We start from the raw sequence: 21252 nt of genomic DNA on the forward strand, positions 1-21252 counted from the left end.
GCCGTATCATCTTCTGGCAATAACAAAAACACACTGCTATACGGTTTCCAGAATGCCGTAAATATGTCTGAGATGTGTTTACCTCTGAGTAACATTTGAGTCCAGCGTTTTTGCTGCATTGCCTCTGAAGGCATGCTTGTCTTCAAATTTGTCTAAAATCAGCTGAATCATTAAACTTGAATGAATATGCAGCACGGGTAGCGATCGCTCGTCGTCGTCTTTATCTACCCTCTTGGTCAAGCCACATGTCCACTACCTAAGCCGCATGTCCACTACCTACATTACAATGCGTACAACGACTATGCGTACTAGGTCATTCTTTGTATTTTCTTGGATGTCCTATGCCATTTGCTATATTTCCTGTGAGAGATAGTTATGGATGGAAGTATTATTACACATAATGTAGTTCTTGAGAAAGCAGGACTTTTTAATAAAAGAAATGCAAACGGCAGATATTTAAAGAAAGTGAAGTGGTAGAGAAATGCCTTGAGGAGTTGAAAGCATCACTTTTTCTTGCAACCAATCTTCTCTAAGTGAGAGAATGACGTGGGACGATACGCATGCCGCGCATGCCGCCACTGTGAGGTGTCACTACGCTCACCTTTATATCTGTCACCCATAATGTGTAAACTTCGCATGGTTGATTACCGTCGGTGAAAAAATTCACAACTAAGTTGAAATTTAACGCAAAAGAAAACCTAGATTTATTTGATATTTTTCTTGGAATAACACTTCTGTCCCCCTATTTTTGTGCTGTGCTGTAGCATGGCGCCCTCTTGGTAGGGGCTTCCGCCTGAAGATGGTGGTAGTGCTTGGTAGAGTGTAGCCTTTGAGATTGCTGTCTTAGTTCTGTAAGAGATCCTATTCATCCCAGGCAATCTGCATACAGCAGATGGGGTTTATGGGGACCTCTTAAGTCATGATTTTCTCTGCAGCTAAATTATCTCTTGCATTAAAACAAACCTTCAAGGTTTAGGGTAATGAAGGATATTAGATAGATTCAGATGCTTCTTATATTCTTCAAAAGCAACAAAAGGAGTGGCTACTATCTGTCAGCGAAAATGCTGCTCCTAGCTGCCATGTGCAATGCACTGTGCGTGACTGCGTGATGCAGATTAAATAAATCGGTTGCGTTGCCAAATTTTTACATTCTGTCTTCCTCTGTTTCTGCTTCTGACAGAATTATTCTCTCGAGTCCGTAGGCCATGTCCAAAAGTACCTCATGAGGAACGAAGTTCCCGTTAATTTATTTCAGGTAAGACCTTGCTCTCTTACATTCCAGGTTGTGTGTGTAGAATTGCCTTCACTAAACATATGCGAGTGTAATGGGGGCCATTGGTGAGCGCTTGTGCAACTCAAGGACATTACTTTCATTCGGGAATCCTTTTGCACAGCGGCTCTGAATGTCTCAGTGCTGGATTTAACGTATGCTGCCTTACATTCACAGCAAACGCTGTAATTCACTTTGGACTATCAAATCTGCTGCGATTAATCCTGAGGCCAAAATGCATCCTGCGCTCACCTAGCAGAATATGGAACATTTGCCGGGGGGTGAAAATAGAAATAAAAACAAGTCTCTCTCTTTATGTATAGCTCCAATTCTCCAAAATATAAGCCTCTGGAACATGTAAAAATACCCATACCGAGAACATACTCAAGCATCAGAATACACGGATTGCAAGTGGCTTCAGAATGGTGATAATATCTAGTGATTCTTTCGCTGAAAATGGAAAAGGCCTTCATTCTGTCCATTCATGACAGCATATCGTCAATCCATACTTAGTGGCTCAAGCATTAAAACTCGCCGGTGAGCACAAGTGGTAGTCAGTTGCTTGACACGAGGTACAGTTAATGTTTTTTTTTCTTGAGCTCTTGTTTCTATTGAAAATGCCGAGAGCAGCTGTAGAGGCAACCGGAACCCGTTCTGTCCAGATGGATAAAAGGAATTGCATGCTGGGCGAATTGTTGCAACATACTTGTTGCGTGCGTGCTCGTCGGCCTGTGGGAGCAATGATTGCATGGCCCGTAAGGGCCTGACCCTGCATAATGGTGGGGCGTGATAGATCTGGCATTGGCCCCAAGGCCATGCGCTCTCTCATTTTACTTTGGTGATTTCTTCATGTTGGTGCCTTTCAGTTGGGCATAGGGCTGTTTTCTCAGTGCTGGTGCTTTTAATATAAATCTTCATCTATAAATATGCACTAAATTGTTTTTATGCGCAAGTGTAAATACCCAGTTTGTCAAATCATCATCATTAAGTGTGTCAGTATAATCCTGGTTAGCGTAAAGAGACGTTCTACTGTGCAATGCACAAGGTGATAGCACCAATTCACTTGCGCGTCATCTGAGTTCACGAAGTGAAATGTGGCTAACTTCATTAGAGGTTATTGGTTCTTTTTATTCAATTCGAAGTTTTGAGAATTAGTTGTGGTATTAGCAGCTGCTGTGTTGAAGTGTGAACAAGCATAAAAATACTTTCGTCTGTATGCCTGCTTCCTGGAAAGCTTATTATTGCACAGTTTAAATGTCTTTGCGATTTGTTTGACCAGGTTTCATAATGTTTATTTAATAAAAAATGTGAGGTGTAACAAACATCTCGAAACATGCTGTACATATTAACTTCACATCACTTGGAAGAAGTTCCCTTTCTTAAAGAACATTGAATGTTTTTCACTTGAATATGTTGCTCTTGAAAACAAGTTTGCGTAGCTTTCTTCCTTTGCACACTGCAAATTTAATGTAATAGCTGGAAGTGTTTGATAATTATTTGCAAAGATATTTTCTTTTTTTATACATACTAATTAGTCAGCTATGGCTTATCATTTATCCCATCAGTATATTGAGTCAAACCAAAATTTGGTTTTTGCATAAGCTGCATCGATGATTTCTTTTAAGTGGCTTCTGATAATGCAGCATTCGCCATATTGCACCTGATTTGCTGTAACCCCAAAATACTGTATGATCTTGTACTGGCTTTGTTGTTTAAGCGAGCTTATTAATGAGTTTCATGCAGTAAAATACATAGACTAAGCAGAGGCTCGTTGGAAAATCTCATTCATGTGAATTCGTTGGCAAACAGTTGGCATTGCCATGGTGTGTGCCTTCATGTAGATTGCCCTGTCACCTGTTGAAAGAACAGCTTTCTTTTTCCTTTTTTTTTTCATTCTGTCAATTCTAATCTCGAACAGAATGAGAAGAAAAGTTTGATTTTATTTGACTTAATGGACTGTGTTTCCGTATGCATTGCTAATTTCTCATGCTCGTTCTTTCCGCTAATTTGTTCTTGTCTGTTTATCCTTTGCAGCCTTACATCGAGGAAATTTTCAGCCTCTTAAGGGACGATATTTTTAGGAAGTTTATTGAAAGGTGCGTTGTGCCGGGCCATTCTTGCATGCGCATGTTTCGGTATCGGTAACAGTCTCTTGCCTGCGGATTCTAAGTGGTCGTATCTTGATGCTAGTACGCCACGGGGTACCCCAGTTTCCGATGAGTGCTTCGAGTTCAAGCACGAGTAAATTGGTTGTTGTCATTATCTGACTTTTAATGTCGGTACAACAACCCGCTTGTTAGGTCTTGTAAATGTTTGAACAGCGCGGTGCATTGTTAAAGGGAGACTTTTTTTGCTTTGACATAGTGCACAATTACCAAATTTGACAACAGATGACTTATTGTTAGTTGTACTGGTGCCTCACACCACTCTACACATGTGGGGTGTATTTTGACGTAGCTTTCATCGGCATTTGCAGCTAGCGTTCTGGAAAACCGAGAGCTCCCAGTTAGAGTGGGCGTCCCCGTTGACACTTTACAGCACTGTAAATGATGAACGTGGTGAATAGTAGGAGACATAAATTAGCTTCAGTGGCATGTCAACTTGTACTATACGCAAAAGTTGCTACTTTTCGATGAATAAGTGTACACCCGGCCCTCATTTCAACCTTTGGCCTCTGGAAAAAAAAAGTAATGGTACATAAAAAGAGCGGGGGTGAAGAAAAATGTGATCTCAACTTACTCTAATAAGTACATACAAAGTTGAATTCCTTAAGAAAGTGAGACCCTGAACATATGAAACTGGGCGGATGCTCAGAAAGAATGTCTTGCATGTTTAGTCATCCAGTTCTTTTACTGTTGCTTTCTGTTGGAGTGTGATGCGTTGTCCCAGCATGTGCTTCAGTTGGATTGCATTGGTACCTAAATTCAGGGCTTGAATATTGGTGCAAAAGCATTGTTTACAACATATGCTGTTCGACTGTTCGGATTACATTGGGATGTTTGACACATTGAGAAGATGTGACTGATGTAGCTGTATCGATGCTCAACCATGGTGGATGAGCAGGTTGTAGTGATTAGATAGACGAGAGATTAATGGCATAATAAATAGGTGAATACCTCATTAAAAATGCATAATATTGTTCACAATAAGATTGATTCCAAGTCTTTACTGCAGGCTCTATTCAAATTTTTGGCAGTCTTTGCATAGCACTCTATTGGTGAACATTGCAAGCCCAATATGATGAATGCATAGATCTATGGTGACACCTTAATTACTATTGAGTGCCCCTTGATTATTGATTAAGGGCAATCTGTGCAGATCTGCAAGAACCATGTTTGCAGGGAAGAGTGCTCCTTATCTCACTGTCACCTCTATCACATTTGATGTTTCAGTGAAAAGTACACAAGGTTTTGCCAGTGGAAAAATCTCGAGCTTAATATACAGGTGAGTCTTTCACCATTTTCAGCTCCTTGTGTTTGGTCATGTCAGGTGTGTGGGCATTTGATGATGATGATTCCACCTGTGGAATAAGTGCAACGTCAGTGTGTGTAGTCAGTATAGCTTAGGATTATGATGTTCCTTTAACAGAACATGCTTACTTTTATTGGGACAAAAATAAGTTACAGTTTAGTGGCATGTGTTATCGACTTGGTGCCCTAGGCAGTGCTGTTGGCTGCTCCATGTACAACAGAGCCGCACTGTCGCATTTTTGCATGGACCACCCGCGTACGGATGCACTCGCAAACATACTTGTGAGACGGGTGCATTAGGCTGATAGTCGATGGGAGAATAACAGAAGCCTTACATTCCAGCCATTATTGGTCATTTTATTGCAATTTGACGTCTGGGCCTGGGAAAATGGCAGTGCAGCCCTTCAATATGTGTGAGCTATGGGTGCACTTCATACGTGGTGCTGTAGTCTTGAGAGCATTTCCAATTGAATATGCTGTTGTTTTGTAACAGCCTGAAAAACATAAAGAAAGATAAGTAATGTGTTCATGGAAGCTATTGATCCCTTGGACAACATATTTTGTATGCCTTTACCTGTCTCAGCTTTCAGTGATATATGGGGTATCACGCTAGCACATCTGTAATGTACAACTTTTACGCGATAGCGTTAAAGAGCTCATTTTGCAGAAATTCTGGTGTTGGTGTCGGCATAATTGATTGTGAGTGAAAAATCAGCGTTGTCCGTGACCGAAAAACCTAGAAAAATGCAAATAAAATAAATAATTAAAATCTTCGGTTCGACTGAGTGGCAAGCAGGTGTTCTACCACAGAGCCACGTAATTGCTTGAAACTGCTTTGGAAAAAAAACACTACATAAATGTCATGTAGCGGGAGGAGTCTACTTAACGCAAGTAATATTGTGTGGCAGAAGCGTAAACTCGCGCCAGGCGTCAGAACATGTTCAAAACAGGCGTCAAAACAGCGTCAAACAAAAAAGCCCACCCATTACAAGCGCTCAGACGTATTTAATCATCAGCAGCAGCAAAAGCATCAACAAAGTGAGCAGCTGCGTAGGTTCACGTGTTGCCTTACGGACACGTAGTGGGCCCTTCACCGATTCGCAAAAGGAAGAATTATGGCGTAGTGGGCACTGTACTTACAGTAGGCATTCTAGGACAGTTTGAAACTGCCAATGTTACATGCACAGACGTTACTTTCCTTGTGTCACGGTTGAGGATGTTCCGAGAACTGAAGCCAGGCTAGCAATTGAGAAGGCGATGTGCACGAGTCCCGATCACGCTATCGTGTTCTACTCTTGAAGGCGAAGCTTAAGCGTCCTTCAAGTTTTTGCCTCTTGGGGCCAAAGGATTCTGGGAAGTATTGATCACACAATGATTTTGCTCTTTGTTTTTAAGACGTTTGGGTTTCCAGAGGTAATTCAGTGCACTCTGGGACGGCTTCGTTCCTGTTCCACATTCACCACTGTGGGAGACTTGGTGTCGCATATAGTTAAATCTGCAAAGATTGCAAGATCTTCTGGGAAATGTGCCTAATTAAAGCAGACTGTCACGCTGTTGTTGATACACTTGCATTAAGGCCACTCAAAAGCTGTAATGCAGCATTGCATGTTAAAATTTATGCGAAAGCCTAGCACTAGACACATTTTTTTCTTTCACTGTTTCACACTTTGGACACTGCTTTCGTAAGACACAGTGACTTTGTGCATTTGTCATGTAGTGCATGCAGTTGAGAAATATGTGTTTGCATGTTGTGGCTTACCTGTACACTTGTTTATCAGCTGACGATGAATGACTTCAGCGTGCACCGGATAATTGGACGTGGTGGTTTTGGGGAAGTGTATGGCTGCCGTAAAGCGGATACAGGAAAAATGTGAGCACTCTCTTTGTGACTTTCGCTGGCGCATTCCTCTTTCGGCGTATTGTTCGTGTTGTCCTTTTAATGGGAACCTAGATGGGTCTTGGGAAACTGCTTCATTCAGTTGTTCTTAAGGATGTGCAAACTGAATAGTTTGCATAACATGATTATGTCCTGTGGCACATGCAATTAATATATCTGCTCGTCCTTTTCTTTTTTTGCGTATGCACTGTGCAACATACTTATTCATTTGTTAGGATATTGTCATGAGGGTATAAAATACTACTACATGTTTTGTGAACCTCGTTAAAAGTCGGTGCATCTCGTCAGTCTTTCCATGAAACCTGGCTGTGGTGTTGTGCTGCTGAAAACAAGGTCGTGGGTTCAACTCCCCTCGTGGCAATTGCATCCCGATAGGGGTAGAACGAAAATATGCTCACATACCACATATAGATGCCACATTAAAGGACCATGGGTTGTCAAAATTCATACAGAGTTCCCCGCTCTGGCATGCCTCACGATCAAAAACGTGTTTTTGTCACTTAAAATCATTGAATTTTATTTTTTATTTCATGGAAACTTACGGATTAATTTGTAAAACTGACAAGCGGTCAGCACAACATAGAACATTCACGAGGTTAAGTGGAGTGATGTTTCCTATTCAGATGGCTTGCTTTGGAGACCGGGGCAAAGCAAGGCTTCTGACACAAGTTTCGTTTTAGAACGCACGTTTGGAGGGTCGTACTTTCAGGTTATTTAATCTTAACTTTGATTAAACTAAGCAGTGTGCATTGTGAGTGATATTTTTTTGTTTTCCCTTTTGGACAGGTATGCGATGAAGTGTTTAGACAAGAAGCGAATCAAAATGAAAGTTGGAGAGACGCTAGCATTGAACGAGAGGATCATGCTTTCTTTAGTCAGCACAGGGGTGAGTGAAAGAACCTTGGTTACCTATTTTGTTGTTGTTGATCTTGTTGCGAGCCTTCAGAGGTAAACATCAGTGAACGCACAAACATCTGTTAGCCTTTAGTCTGGATTAACTGAACATATGATTTTGCAGAGTCACTGCTTTGTGACTGCGTTATGCCTAACAATGTGACTGCTTGTTGGAGTTTTGAATGTCATAGTCAAAATTCATGATTTGCATACTGCTCCTAAGACTTGCACATTGAAAATTTAAGCAAAATTGCAGCCTACTCTATTGATAACAGTGGCAGGCAACAGTAAAGAAAAAAACGAGTAAAAAAAACTGATTTTCGTTTGGGTATTTTTTCACCACATACGCATTTCTTGCAGTGAATGAGCTTACCAGCAGTAGCGTGTCTGAATAGCATGTCTTTTTCAACAGGCATTGTCTGTGATCTAAAAGCTGTCATTTTGTTTTTTGTGCTCATTTCATTCTTTCAATGTGCTCTTGCAGGAGGACTGTCCTTTCATTGTGTGCATGACATACGCATTCCAAACGCCAGACAAACTGTGTTTTATACTGGATTTAATGAATGGTAAGTGTTGCACTTTCCCAAATTTCTAGGGGTGTGCGAATATTCGAAATTTCGAATATTTTTCGAATAGCGTTTGCTATTCGATTCGATTCGCACTGAAATTTTACTATTCAAACTATTCGAACTTCCCAAAAACAAATGCAGTCAACGTCCGGTTGAAAGTGACTCCTTCATATTTTCAATATGCTTCACCTCATTACATTCTCGTATTGCGGCAAAGCTGCCTTTCAAGCTCCGTTACGGTCGAACTTAGCCAAAAGACAAAGTGCCGGTTGGAAATGGTCCCTAGATTTTCAATATGCTTCACCTCATCACACCCCCGTATTGCGGCAAAGCTGCCTTTCAAGCTCCGTTACGGTCGAACTTGGGCAAGAGACAGTCAACGTCTGATTTAAAGTGGTCCGTAGAGTTTCAATATGCTTCACCTCATCACACCCCCGTATTGCGGCAAAGCTGCCTTTCAAGCTCCGCTACGGTCGCAAATGTATTAACTCAAGAAAACGCTGGTTCCAATATGGAGATGAAAGATGTGGCAGAGTTGGGGGCTCATTTAATGCTGTTTTGGACCTGAAATTTGGGCAGGAAATCCGAAAAATCGGACGCCGAAGCTTTTTAGCATCCAAAATTTCAGATGTTCTTATATATCGACGTCTACGAGGCAGATTTGGAACTCCGGACTTGAAGGGAGCACACCCTTGTCTGCCACATCAGTTGGCCTTCCACAGAAGTTGAAAGAGAAGGAGAGGCTGAGGAAATGGCATCTCTGCCTATCACGTGTAAAGTGTTGTCGGCAGCACTTTGGTTGCACCAAATCATGTACATAAATACAATTCGGCCTCTACATTGCCTCACTCTTGACAAGAAAGATAACTATGAAATATGACCCCACCAGCGCTTCATCAACCTAGCGAAAAGGAACACTTTCATGTTGCTATCTCACAAGAATTACTTAGGGATTCTCTGCAACTTTTTCTGTAATTTCACTTCGAATTATTCGAAAAATGTTTGAGAAATATTCGAAAATTATTCGAAATTATTCGATTCGATTCGCACTCAATCTTTATTATTCGAATTCGCTTCGCACCCAAAATTTTGCTATTCGCACAGCTCTACAAATTTCACAAAGCCACAAAGTGTTACATGCAACTGTTGTGGCAATTGTGTGCATTTTTGTTAGATGGACATGGCAAAACCAATGCCCTACTTGTTGGTGGCACTGAATATTGGTCGAATAATTGGCGAGCTGCACCGAAATGTTGCACTAATGAAAATGTGCCAAGAAATACCACTTCCTGTGCAAAATCGAGCGACAAACGTGGCGTTGGTTTAGCAAGAAATGCCATTTATATACTGTCTCCTTGCTGGCACAAGATTGAGTACACTGAAAACACTGGGCCCACTGTGCTCTAGCTAATGTGGACATGCGTACTCGGAAAAGCCTTGGAATATGTGGACCAAATAAATATTTGGAAATCTTCTATATGGCAGGCGGCTTCATGAAAAGAAAATTGTCCATCTAACTGGCTGTTGAAACTCTGCAAGAGCAAACTGATGCATGTTTGTTTGCTTATGTATTTTTTATGTTTATAGTTGTTTATTTTGATGTCCCAAAGAAACTGGCTATGAGAGGTATTTTGTAGTGGAGTGCTGTGGATTTTGACAACCTGAGGTTCCTCACCACGCACTCATTACACTAGTATTTTTCGCATTCTGTCCCGTTTGAACGTGGCAGCTGTGGCTGGGAGTCAAACCGGTGACCTTTCCGCTAGATAGCTGAATGCCATAGTAACTGTGACCGTACAGCGGGATGATCAATGCATGTTTTATGTGACCCGTACAAGGGCCAACTCGTGCACGTGAAAAAAGTTTGAGCACATTCATGCTCGACAAGTGCACTGACAGCGATCCATTGTTCACGCACAGGGGGGGACCTGCACTACCACCTTTCTCAACACTGGGGTGTTCACGGAGCAGGAGATGCGGTTTTACGCAGCCGAGGTGATTCTCGGCCTGGAGCACATGCATCGGAGATACGTCGTCTATCGGGACCTTAAGGTGAGGGGACGTCGGTGCTTGATGGAGGCCTGCGTTCATGTCTACTCTTGAGTTGTGAACTTTCCACTGATGTATCTGTTTCAATGCTTTGCACAGTTTGTTGTTTCTGCGAGACAGCAGGGTCACAGCCATTGTAAAACTCTATTAATTGCTGGAAAGACGATGACTTTCAAGGGCTCGTTTCTTAGTTAGACACAATATTAATGAGAACTAACAGACAATAATGCCAGAGGCATTGTCTGTTAGTTCTCATTAATATTGTGTCTAACTAAGAAACGAGCCCTTGAAAGTCATCGTCTTTCCTTCATACATAGCGAGCGTCTCGTTCTGGCAGACTTGATGCCTTCAGGTAGTATGCGAGGGATTATTGGTCAGCTGCCAGCTTGTAAAAAGATCACGTGCTACGTGACGCCAACAGGCAGAAAAAAGAGTGTTCCACACTCGCTGCCATGGCTTCGACTGGCGCTGACTAACGCTCCTAGGTTTAAATGCACATATATACCCCATAAAGTGGACGAGAGGATGACCGCCGCCGTAGCTCAGTGGTAGAGCATCGAATGCGTTATTTGAAGGTCGCAGGTTTGGTCCCCTATTAATTGCTGTGCGTTTAGATTGGTTGAAAGTGTAACAGGGCACACTGCTGGCTTTTAATAGCTAAAAACTTTGACTGGCTCACTGAATATCATCCTTTTAGCAGTTAGTCACTTGCAGCACGAGTAGCACTGAAAGGAACTGTTAGTATCGTGACAAATTCTGTAGCAGGATTTCTAGAATATCGACCACTGCATCACTAAACATGTAATGCAGAGTAGTTAATCACAGCAGGTGTATACTATTGCATGTCAGCATTGTTCAATTCGTTGTGCATTGCAGCCAGAAAAGAAACACTTGAACATTTTGATAGCATGCAAAGATCCAATGTACACATTGATTTTTTCTCATTGTCCTGCCCAGTAATTTTTGTTCTTTCTGCTTTCTTACGTGCGTGCCTGTCTTGAAAGTTCGTGTTCTCATTTTGCAGCCTGCCAACATTCTTCTCGACGAACACGGGCACGTGCGGATATCGGACCTCGGTTTGGCGTGTGATTTTTCTAAAAAGAAGCCCCATGCTAGCGTGTGGGTATTATTTCCTCTTGCCTTTGGCCTTATTTGTTTCTCTAGCTCTTACTGATGCTTGTGTGTGTGCGCCATGCAGGGGCACCCATGGCTACATGGCACCTGAAGTGCTCTCCAAAGGCACAGCCTACGATTCCAGTGCCGACTGGTTCTCGCTAGGCTGCATGCTGTACAAGCTGCTCAAAGGGTGAGCCAATCCTTGGCTGACTAAAATGCAGCCAGCACTTCATTGTTCACAAGCCTCTGACGGGCATCCAGACATTATTAACGGTAGTTTGAACACTGGTTTTGTAGATAAGTACTAACTACATTGCAGCAAGCTGCACATGCAGCTCACACTTGGTCGTTTTTTATGACTTGAACTTGAAAATGGGGCGATAGCAGCTTTAGAACTCTTAATAGCATGAAACTGCAATGCTCTCATAGCGTGTTATATAGTCTTCACTGCACACAATTCGTATCAGCTGTTTCTCATTATTTCTCCAGAGCATGCTGGGTACAACAAGAGAGGGACAGTGTTAATTTTCTGTTTTTGAGTGCCCAAATATCCTCAATATGCAGTACTTACATACGTAGCACTGTTCTCCAGTTTAGTAAACTTGCAGCTATAGTGGATGCTGCAGTGCTATCTGTTCAGTTGGATTGAATGACGAGGCAGACATTGCTTGCGCAGCAAATACAGTAAAAGCTCGTTAATTCGGATTTCTAGGGACCGGAAAAAATGTCCGAATTAACCGAATGTCCGAATTATCGAAATAAACACAATAACTGCAAGAGTTTTTTCAACATACCTTTACTTTACAAAGTATTCGCGGATGCGTGTCTGTTTTCGAGCAGAAATTCGCGCGCACACAATTTTTCTGAGCCCTTCAAGGTGCTCAGCAGCTCGCATGCTGTCTGCAGGGCCAAAACAAAATTCTTCCTTCAAGGACGACGAGGGCCTCCGCGACTTCCTTCACAGTGCGAGGGGGCCCGTGTGGCTCATGGTGTGGCTGCTCCTCTTCAGGCTCTTCGTTCTCGGATTCGTTGCCATGCATCACTTCCTTGACGATTTGCTCATCAGTCAGACAGCCGACAGTGGCAACGCCATCATCAATGCCGATATAATCCTCTAGTGTCACTGCATCAGGCATAACACTTCCGAAATCCTGCCCATCGTCGGCACCGTCGTCCGGCGACACTTCGGCATCGCTGGAGTCGGGTACAACAAAGCCACTGTGCGTGAAACAGTTGGCAATGGCGTGCGCAGGCGTGTTCTGCCACACATACAAGAATGCTAATTGCGCTCAGGAGACTCACGTCGTATTGTTTGCCGACGTCATGGCACAGGAGCAACTTCTTGTCGGCAGAGCCCGTTTTTCAGGGCTCTGCCGACAAGATTTCTACTTTGGTGGTGAAGTCCTTCGCCTCGTACTTGGGCCGCTTCGCCGGCGTTGCCATCGGCGGAGAGTGCGTTCACACGAAAAGTCAGCACAAAAGCACCAGCAACAATCAAGCTAAAGGAGCCGTACTGAATCGTTCCTCGATGAAACGACGTTCAACGATGCAACACACCAACGGGAACAAAGCATTAAAATGGCACTGCCAACAACACACGCGAAGAAAAGGCGTTCAACCAGTCTCAAGTCAAGCCAAGTCGACAATTGATGTCCATGGCGATGCTGCGTTTGAGCTTCACTTCTGTTCCGAATTGTTCTTTTTTCGTTTTCGAGCCTCACCAGCCGCCCGAAAATCGCCGAATTATCCGATTTGCGGTCAAATCTGTCCGAAATAACGAGTGCCCAGTCTCATAGAGTGATACGTATATTTACAGGGACCAGATGACGTGTCCGAATTAACCGATTTTCCGAATTAACGAGAGTCGAATTAACGAGCTTTTATTGTAACTTGCTTTTAGCTGGCTAACTAATGAAACTCTGGTGGACGGTTTGCTGAAGTCATTTCCATTTGGTATTAAGGGGGGACGCGGCTTTCGTATCGCGAAAAATGGCAAAAAAATTGATTTTTTGAAAATCACATTTTCAGTTTCTGTAGCCCTTTTTATATCCGATTCCAAAATATCTTCACCGAAAACCGCGTAGAAGTGCTATAAAAAAAATGTTGCGCCTACCGAGGTGGCGAAAATTATTGGGGAAATCGCAAAAAAACACTGATTTTCAAAAAATCGTAGCTCCGCAACGACGCCACCGGGCGCCGATATCTTGGGCTCATCGGAAAGCGCATTTCTCCGTCTTCAAATTCCCCGCCGCAGCTGGCTCCTCCCTTCGCAAACAAGCGCACAAAAAGCAAATGTTCGAAGGTCGTTTCGAGCCCTCCGATTGGCCGCGTCCGCTATGTTGCCCCAGCGCGCCTCGCCATTGGTCCGATGCTCGCTCCGGGAGATGGTCGTCTGCAGCTTGTGCGTCTCGAGCTCATGGCTGTCGAAAGTCGCGCTACTTCGTTGCGTGTTCGCAATCGCTCTGGGTTCACGGCTCGACGATAACTTTCAACAAGAACTACGTTTTAGTTTGGAGCTACTAGCGGAAGCTCGGTGGGATTACGATGGCGCGCCGCACTCGTAGCGAACATCGCAAACGCGCGTCTCGGACCGACTTTCTAGCGTTGACTCGTCGGATCCGTGGTTGGAGGTTCTGCTTATGCGCACTTCGGACGTCGTGACGAAGATGATCGCAGGACGACTCTTTGTACTCGCGACCACGCCTTACGAACTTTGAAACATCGGGCACCGCGGCCGGCGCGTCTACTGCTCGGAGTCGTCACTAGGCCTAACTCCGCTCACGGCGTCGGCACGCGAGACGAACCTCGAACTTTGCGGGCAAGAGCAACGCGTTAGCGGACTCGCGGCAGTGTGCTTCTTCGCAAGGAACGAAGCGCTTCCCCCGCCGGCTTCTCGGTACAGCGGATGGTCATTTTACGCATCGGCAGCGGACCCCACGACCAAGCTCGTCGCGCAGCGGGCGCGCGTCGGCGTCCCGCAATGCGAGGCGAAACACGTTGCGCGCCTATTTTTCGTCGCCGCACCTAGGCATATTGCGCATCGTCACCGAATGCCGCCACCCAGCACATCGCGTGCTGACTTCCCGGACTATGCGGCCGAGCACTTAGAAGTGAAATAAAGCACTGTTGATGCAATTTAGGCGCGCTTGGAGCCGTGCGTGGTATCGCCGTAAGCGCTCATGAATCATCTGAAAAAATAAAAGCCTCGCAGAAAACCGTGTCCGCGACCGGGTGAATGATGAAGCGCATCGCAGGCGAGGTTTACAAATTAGCTTGACGAGTGAAAGAGGGAGATGAATTCATATCTGCCCAGTTCGCGTCTTGAATAAACTGCTAAGGAATTCCTATTCCACCAATGTCTTGGCCATAACTGTCTGTTATTTAGGAGGAAGTGATAGGTTGCCATGATGAGAGCCGCTTTTAGTATCCTATAAAAATGATTCAATGATCAGTTGCAATCAAGACTGTTAATTATGTTAATGAGAGCATGAATACAAGAAAGCTGGCAAATCATCATAGTACATGACCTACTTGAATTACAATATCTTGTTTTTTGTCATGTCTATTACACCACTTCATAACTTCGTTTAAAATTCATGCTACATGTTTTTTGTATATCAGAAAAGGATTTTAAGAAAAAAGAAAGAAAACAAAGGCACAACCGATGAAAGGCCACATGTGCAGGAGGTCCAACCTTATAAAACACCTTAAAGATCACAATCTTCTTGTGTTTTAGAGAAGCAAGGCACCTCATACTAAAGACAGGGCACTCAAGAAAGTGCACATTACGAAGGACTCAAAAGATTACGACCCCAGTGCCTTTTGATGAAGTAATATCGTTGGTACAACTTTAAAAGCCGTTTTCTCAAAACGACTTTTCTTGCTTCCTGCTTCGCTTGTTCCGCTGATTTCTCACTGACCGCTGGGTCTATTTCAGTTCCGTTTTTTTGTTCTATATTCCTTGAAGCACAGTTCAGGGCGTGACATTCTTGCTTTTTCAGTATGGCGTTTTGATAATTAGCTATTTGACGAGTTGCACAAAGCCTCGATGCCTGTTGCGCAGTCACCTCATGAAAAAGGAAAACTAAAAAAAAATTTGTTGCAAATAAAAAAATCTAAGAATGTCACGCCCGCAATCAGACATCTTAGAATGCATAGCACTTTGAACGAGTTTCCTATCGCATTTTTTAAGCGAGTCAGACTCGGAACAAGAGCAGAAGGTGAAATATATTGTAAATCAAAAAGTTGTAAAGATATATTCATGAAATTTCTACAGTAGCATTACAACAACATTTCAAATAAGTGTGCCAATTTTCATCAAAATCCATGAAGAAATAAGAAAGTTGGTACCGAAAGCCACGTCCCCCCTTAATTGTGAGACTAGAAGCATTGGTCAGGTGTACATCACTGGCATTAATGTACACAGTTTTATTCTTCAGTACACTGCCTGACAAGAGGTTTTTGGCTGACTAGTAATATTTCTAACAAGTGAGGGTGTTGGTGCAGATCATCCGGTACGTGTTGGGAGTAGGAACAGCTAGAGGATTGAAGCAAGAAAATGGATGACACCACACTGCATAGTCTGTTCTGTAATTTCATTCAGCATCCTTTCGCTGTTTTGACTCCAATTAATTGTATTGCCAGTGAGTATGACAGCACATTTTGGCAATAGATATTGTGAAGATGGGGATAGTCTGAGGATGCTGTGTTAGTGGATGGACGTACCTCAAGCACAAGCTGCCTTCGATTGTGTATTGGAGCATGTGCTCAATAAAACAACAAAATTCAGAGGCCAGTTTGGGAAGTGTTGAGGATGCTCTAATCCCATGCTATCGCTAGCCATGTGAGTAAGAACTCTCAAATACTGCTTCATCTGAAACGGAGGAGGCACGGAACCTACGCTCAGTTAAAATAAAGTTCCAGGACAGGTGGTACATGTCGACAAACTGCAGAATGTGACACACTTTCTTTTTTTTTTTCACTTCAAAGAGCATGTGTCAGCCTACCTGTTCAAAAGATTAATTAAGCAACACTGTTGCATTGCTTTCACGTGGACGGTGCTGCCTTTGCATTCATGCTTCGAAAGTGCCACATCTAGAATGCCAATATCTCTCCCCCATTTTGGCTCCCTTCAGGCATAGTCCATTTCGGCAACACAAAACGAAAGACAAGCATGAGATTGACCGGATGACCTTGACCATGGTGAGCAGCTTTCTTTTTTTTAAACTGCTTATAAGGGAAGTGCAGGGGCATCTACCTGCTGCATTGTGGTGCCAAGGTTTAAGAATGTTTGAAGGTTTGCAGCTGCAAGGATTTCTGTCAATCTTCGGTCTTTAAATAAGTAGTGCAGCGTTTTTTGTAGGAAGAAATAACGTGGTTTGTGTGTGTTGGCAGCAAATTTAAAACGCTTCGCACACTTTATATATAGACATCTACGTACCACCAGTCATAATATAAAGAAAACGTGTGCACTAAAACCTTCGTACAGTGTTGCATGCCGACAGTGCAAAAATTTTTGTGACGACTATCAATTAGATACTTACAGTAAATATTTGGGTACTAATTAAATTAACGAGCATTTAAGAGACACTAGGCCCCATCCCATCAGTTGAATAACCTGCCCTAACCTTGGGCAACCTGAACCCAACTGCCGTGTACTATTTAACTGAATAACATGCAGTTTTCGGAAGATCGAGGTGTGCCCTCCTCGATTCTGTTTGAACGTCCTCACTATGGAATGACTTATGGCACAGCGCAGCATAAAACAAGGATATGTGTAGAAGTGACAAACAGATGTGTCAATTTGTCATTTCCTCCCATGTCCTCGTTTCCCGCTGCATAATGCTCCAAGCCATTCCATAACGACAAACCAACAAGCCTCCAACGGGCTGCTGGTGTAGCCACATATCCAACACGTGGTGTTATGGACTTGATGGTACCTTTACGGTTAGGACTTGCAATTGAGCCAAAAGTTCTTAGCTTGAGAGACATCGATTACGACTTTCTACCTTATTCTTTCAATTCCTTTTCTAATGGGGTTAAATGGTCATAGCCAAACGAATGAAAGAAAGTAGCACATACGAAATGTGGCTCCAGAACGGCATCTTATTGAACTAACTTGGTAATTCTGCGGCCTTGCAAGTGAAACGTCTGGTCGATTGCTCTGTCTTTTTGTCTTGTGCCGCAGAATGTCGAGCTCCCCGAAAGCTTTTCAAGTGATTTGAAACTGCTTCTCGAGGGACTGCTACAACGGGACGTGGACAAGCGACTCGGTTGCAAGGGTCAGGGGTGAGTGACCTTCTCACTTGTCAACATTTCTTCTTTTACACTTTGTGGATTCCCTCTGGCTTGTGGTGCCTCAGAACTGTTGTACAGTACTCACGGATCGAAATGCGAAAATTTAGGGCCAAGTAATGCTCATACTTTCGTTTCCAGCATCTACAGTACGTGTCACATTGGCGCAACTTTGACGCAAACACTTGCATCGAACCAGCATTACTTTTCGCAGCCAGAATTGCGGCGACATGATGCGATTATCGTGAGCAATTGCTCATAGCAGTCGTTATGCTGAAAAAAATGATGTTGCATTTCAATTCGTGAGTACTGTACGTTCACATTCATTGCAACATACCAGAAAGTATCTGTCAGGGGTCGAAGGAGCTCTGAGACTGCACAGCAGTGCTGGCATGCAAAGAAAAGAAAGAAAAAAGAAAATTAGAGTATTAAATGTCATTCCAACTACTGGTACTTATACCAATTCGCGTTATTGCAAGAATTTCGTTGTCGCGTAAAGCACAATACAAGTAAGGAAATGTCCAGAAAAATGAAAGTTTATTGCCAAAAGTTTCTTAGCTTGACTTGTCCGCCTTTGCCATGCGGCAAACGCATACATCTTTCGTCGCTGCGGAGCGAGTGGTCCACCACGACGTCATCATCTTTTGTTGCTAAGAACGTCCGAATCGTGTCAAACGCGTCCAACACATCTCATGGGTTGGGAGGCTTCTCCACATGGTTTGGGCCCTGGTCCTGAGTAAACCACACACTTGAAACTTATGTTGTTGAGAAATATGAAATGCATTAAATCCTATGGGCGTTCGCCGGGGACAAGAAAATATTTCGTAGTCGTGGGAATTTTGATGTTGAGGGATTTCTTTATTGCGGGGTTCGACTGTATACCACAAATCTTTTGTATGCCAATGCTGCTGTGCAGTCCTGGAGCCCCCATGACGATGGGCACCCTCTTGCACCTCATACCGAATGTGACTGCTGCACTTAAGTAGTGAAACACCTCAGTTTAGGGCTAAGTAAAGCACATGGTACATATTTTCGTTTCCACCATCTTCAGTTCGTGTCACGTTAGCATATTGTCGGCTCGTACACTTGCATCAGAGCCAACACTGCGTTTAGTGGCCAGGTTCGCAGTGACATGACGTGGTTATGTTGAGCAATTGTGCTTACCAAATGTTATATTTGAAGTATTGAAGTTTCCTTTCATTCTGTCAGCACTGTACATTGAGCCTGAACTAGCTTGACTGAAGCACAAAGATGAAGCGATACGTTGGTATGTCATCTATTCTAGTTCATTTAAACTGCTTTAAAATTGGTTCACACTACATTAGAAAAAAAAATGGCCGCAAGCATTTTCCATTTGGCATCACTGTAAAAGGTGTTGCACTATGTTCAGTGCTCATGCAAAAAAACAAACAAATAAAGAAAAGCCCTACAACTTGGAATTCAGGGCTTGTATTCACAAAAGATTTCTTTTGTATGGGATGTCTGCCATTACATTATGTTATATGATTGCAGTAATTAATGGTGGAAACTTGTATTCCAGCCAGAAAGGTAAAGCGTTTACATGGGCGAACTTTGCAAACACAGGCTTATGGTAGTTAGTTTTACATGGAGCAATGCCGTTCACAGCAGTCAATTTCTTTAACAAAGCTTTTTGTGTTGCTTCTTTGCCAGTATTCTGCTGCTATTTAAGCAGCTTTTTACTGCAGGTTCTCACATTATGCGTTACAGCTGCTGAGTGCAGTTTTATGTGTTCACCACTGTTTGGTGCTTTCTGGCCCACTTTGTGCCAGTGAACTCTACTCATCGTAATCACTTTAGTGTGTTGCCGCAAGCTGACCTTCTTGCCTTCCACAGTGTCTGCAGTAAAGCGCCAGTGAATGCCGCCGTCAATGCATGTTGTGCAGATTGCGTAGTTTGTTATGAATTCTGATGTGCGGCCTTCCCTTGTGCGCTTTCAGGGCCGAAGAGGTGAAGAGCCACAGCTTCTTCAGCGGGATGGACTGGCAGCTAGTGTACCTCCAGAGGTACCCACCTCCTCTCATACCTCCGCGAGGGGAGGTCAACGCAGCTGATGCCTTCGACATTGGCTCCTTCGACGAGGAGGACACAAAAGGCATCAAGGTGGGGGCACAGGCAGCACTTTTAAAGCATCGTCATCAGTGAACAGTTCTCCGTGCTCTGTTTTTTTTTTTTTTTCATTCTTTTTTGGACTCATTCACCTTTTTCTTTTTTCATTTTTATACCTTGGTGAGAGCACAGTTTCTTTGTTCATTCATTATAACAGGCAAGGCCACATCATCACCATTATGATCTTACAACCGTTGCATTGCTGGCAGGATCACTTGCATTGTTTTGCCATGGGCAACAGGGTAACCTAGTTTCACAGCATCAAGCACGCCCACCTGACTCATTTACAGATCGGCCGTAACTGCTATGCGCCTCTTTAAATACAATCACAATAATTAAAGCTCTTGAAGTGGCTCTTCAATTGTCTTCACGGACCATTTTTCGTGAGAGACAGGCTACAGTAGTGTTGTAACAAAACAGCCATGCGTCGTCGCCTGTGTCGTCGTTCTCTTCTTTGTGTCCTTGTTTTGTATTGCGCCCCCTTTTCCACTTTTCAGATGTACAGTACTACAGTAGAACCCCGCTGTTACGTTCCTCACTGCTGCGTTTTCCCGGCTGTTACGTCGTTTTCCGCCGGTCCCGGCATAGCTCCCATAGGATACAATGTATTGGGAACCCCGCTGTTACGTCGTAACTGTCGGACCATTCCCGTATGATACATCGCGAAGTGCGCTCGGAGCCGACCGAGTGACTACCAAAGAGAGCGGCCATGGTGCATTTTCACGCAGCTTGGCCTCGTTTGACCGTAATATTAGCCGCATGAGAGGCGCAAGCAACAGAATCTTTCAATTGATGCAAACAAAAGCATGGCCTTCGAGATTCAAGTTGCAAAGATGGCGTCTATGACGTAACTGCTCGCGAAAGCAAGGCCTTCGAGATTGGCATTTACTATTGACAAAAGCATAGCCTTTGAGATTTGTATTGCACAAACATGGCGTGTATGACGTAATTGCTTGCGAAAGCAAGGCCTTCGAGATTGGCATTCACTTCTGCCATCGCGTTGGCGTAGACTCATCGTCATCGTTATTTGTCGGAGAACGGGAGGAGTTCGAGCTGGTTGGAGCTCGCATGGTCGTGCGTGCGGTTCGCGGTCGGACTCGCCGCGCTGGTCGTGATTGCGTGTGCTTAGTTCTTTCATGCCTACAGCTGTTGGTGTTAAAAAAATCACATACTTTGATTATATTTCTGTGGATAAGGCCGTCCTTAGCTCCGCGTTTCTATCCATCGACTAGATTGCGGCTGAGCGCGCCAAATTTCGTGCTGCTCGTAAGAATTGAAATAAAATTCTGTACCACTAAATATTTTGCCGTTTTCCTGTTTTTCGTCTCTTACGTTTATTTCCTACGGTCCCTTCAAAAACGTATCAGCGGGGTTCTACTGTATTTGTAATGCTGCGTACTTGGCCAAAGTCTAGGCTTGTGCGAATAGTAAATTTTAGGTTCAAAGCGAATTCAAAGCAAATGGTGATTTGGTCGAGTAATTTCAAACCAAATTCAAATAGTATATGTCACATATTATAAAGAAAAATTAGCATATCTGTGATGACTCAACTAACCTGCACAATAT

General features: G+C 43.5%; 1 protein-coding gene across 1 annotated transcript in view; it reads left to right on the forward strand.

Annotated features, from left to right (window-relative positions):
- Nucleotides 1-21252, forward strand: part of LOC119390439 (G protein-coupled receptor kinase 1-like) — a 113346-nt gene that overhangs the window by 80088 nt on the left and 12006 nt on the right. The window contains 13 exon segments of the mRNA XM_037658061.1: nt 1181-1255; nt 3305-3366; nt 4663-4714; nt 6519-6610; nt 7424-7523; nt 8016-8097; nt 10021-10052; nt 10054-10152; nt 11174-11268; nt 11348-11455; nt 16401-16467; nt 17453-17553; nt 19518-19680. Coding sequence (XP_037513989.1) covers nt 1181-1255; nt 3305-3366; nt 4663-4714; nt 6519-6610; nt 7424-7523; nt 8016-8097; nt 10021-10052; nt 10054-10152; nt 11174-11268; nt 11348-11455; nt 16401-16467; nt 17453-17553; nt 19518-19680 — 1128 coding nt within the window.

The sequence above is a fragment of the Rhipicephalus sanguineus genome, chromosome 4 (assembly GCF_013339695.2).
Source record: "Rhipicephalus sanguineus isolate Rsan-2018 chromosome 4, BIME_Rsan_1.4, whole genome shotgun sequence".
NCBI classification, from domain to species: domain Eukaryota; kingdom Metazoa; phylum Arthropoda; class Arachnida; order Ixodida; family Ixodidae; genus Rhipicephalus; species Rhipicephalus sanguineus.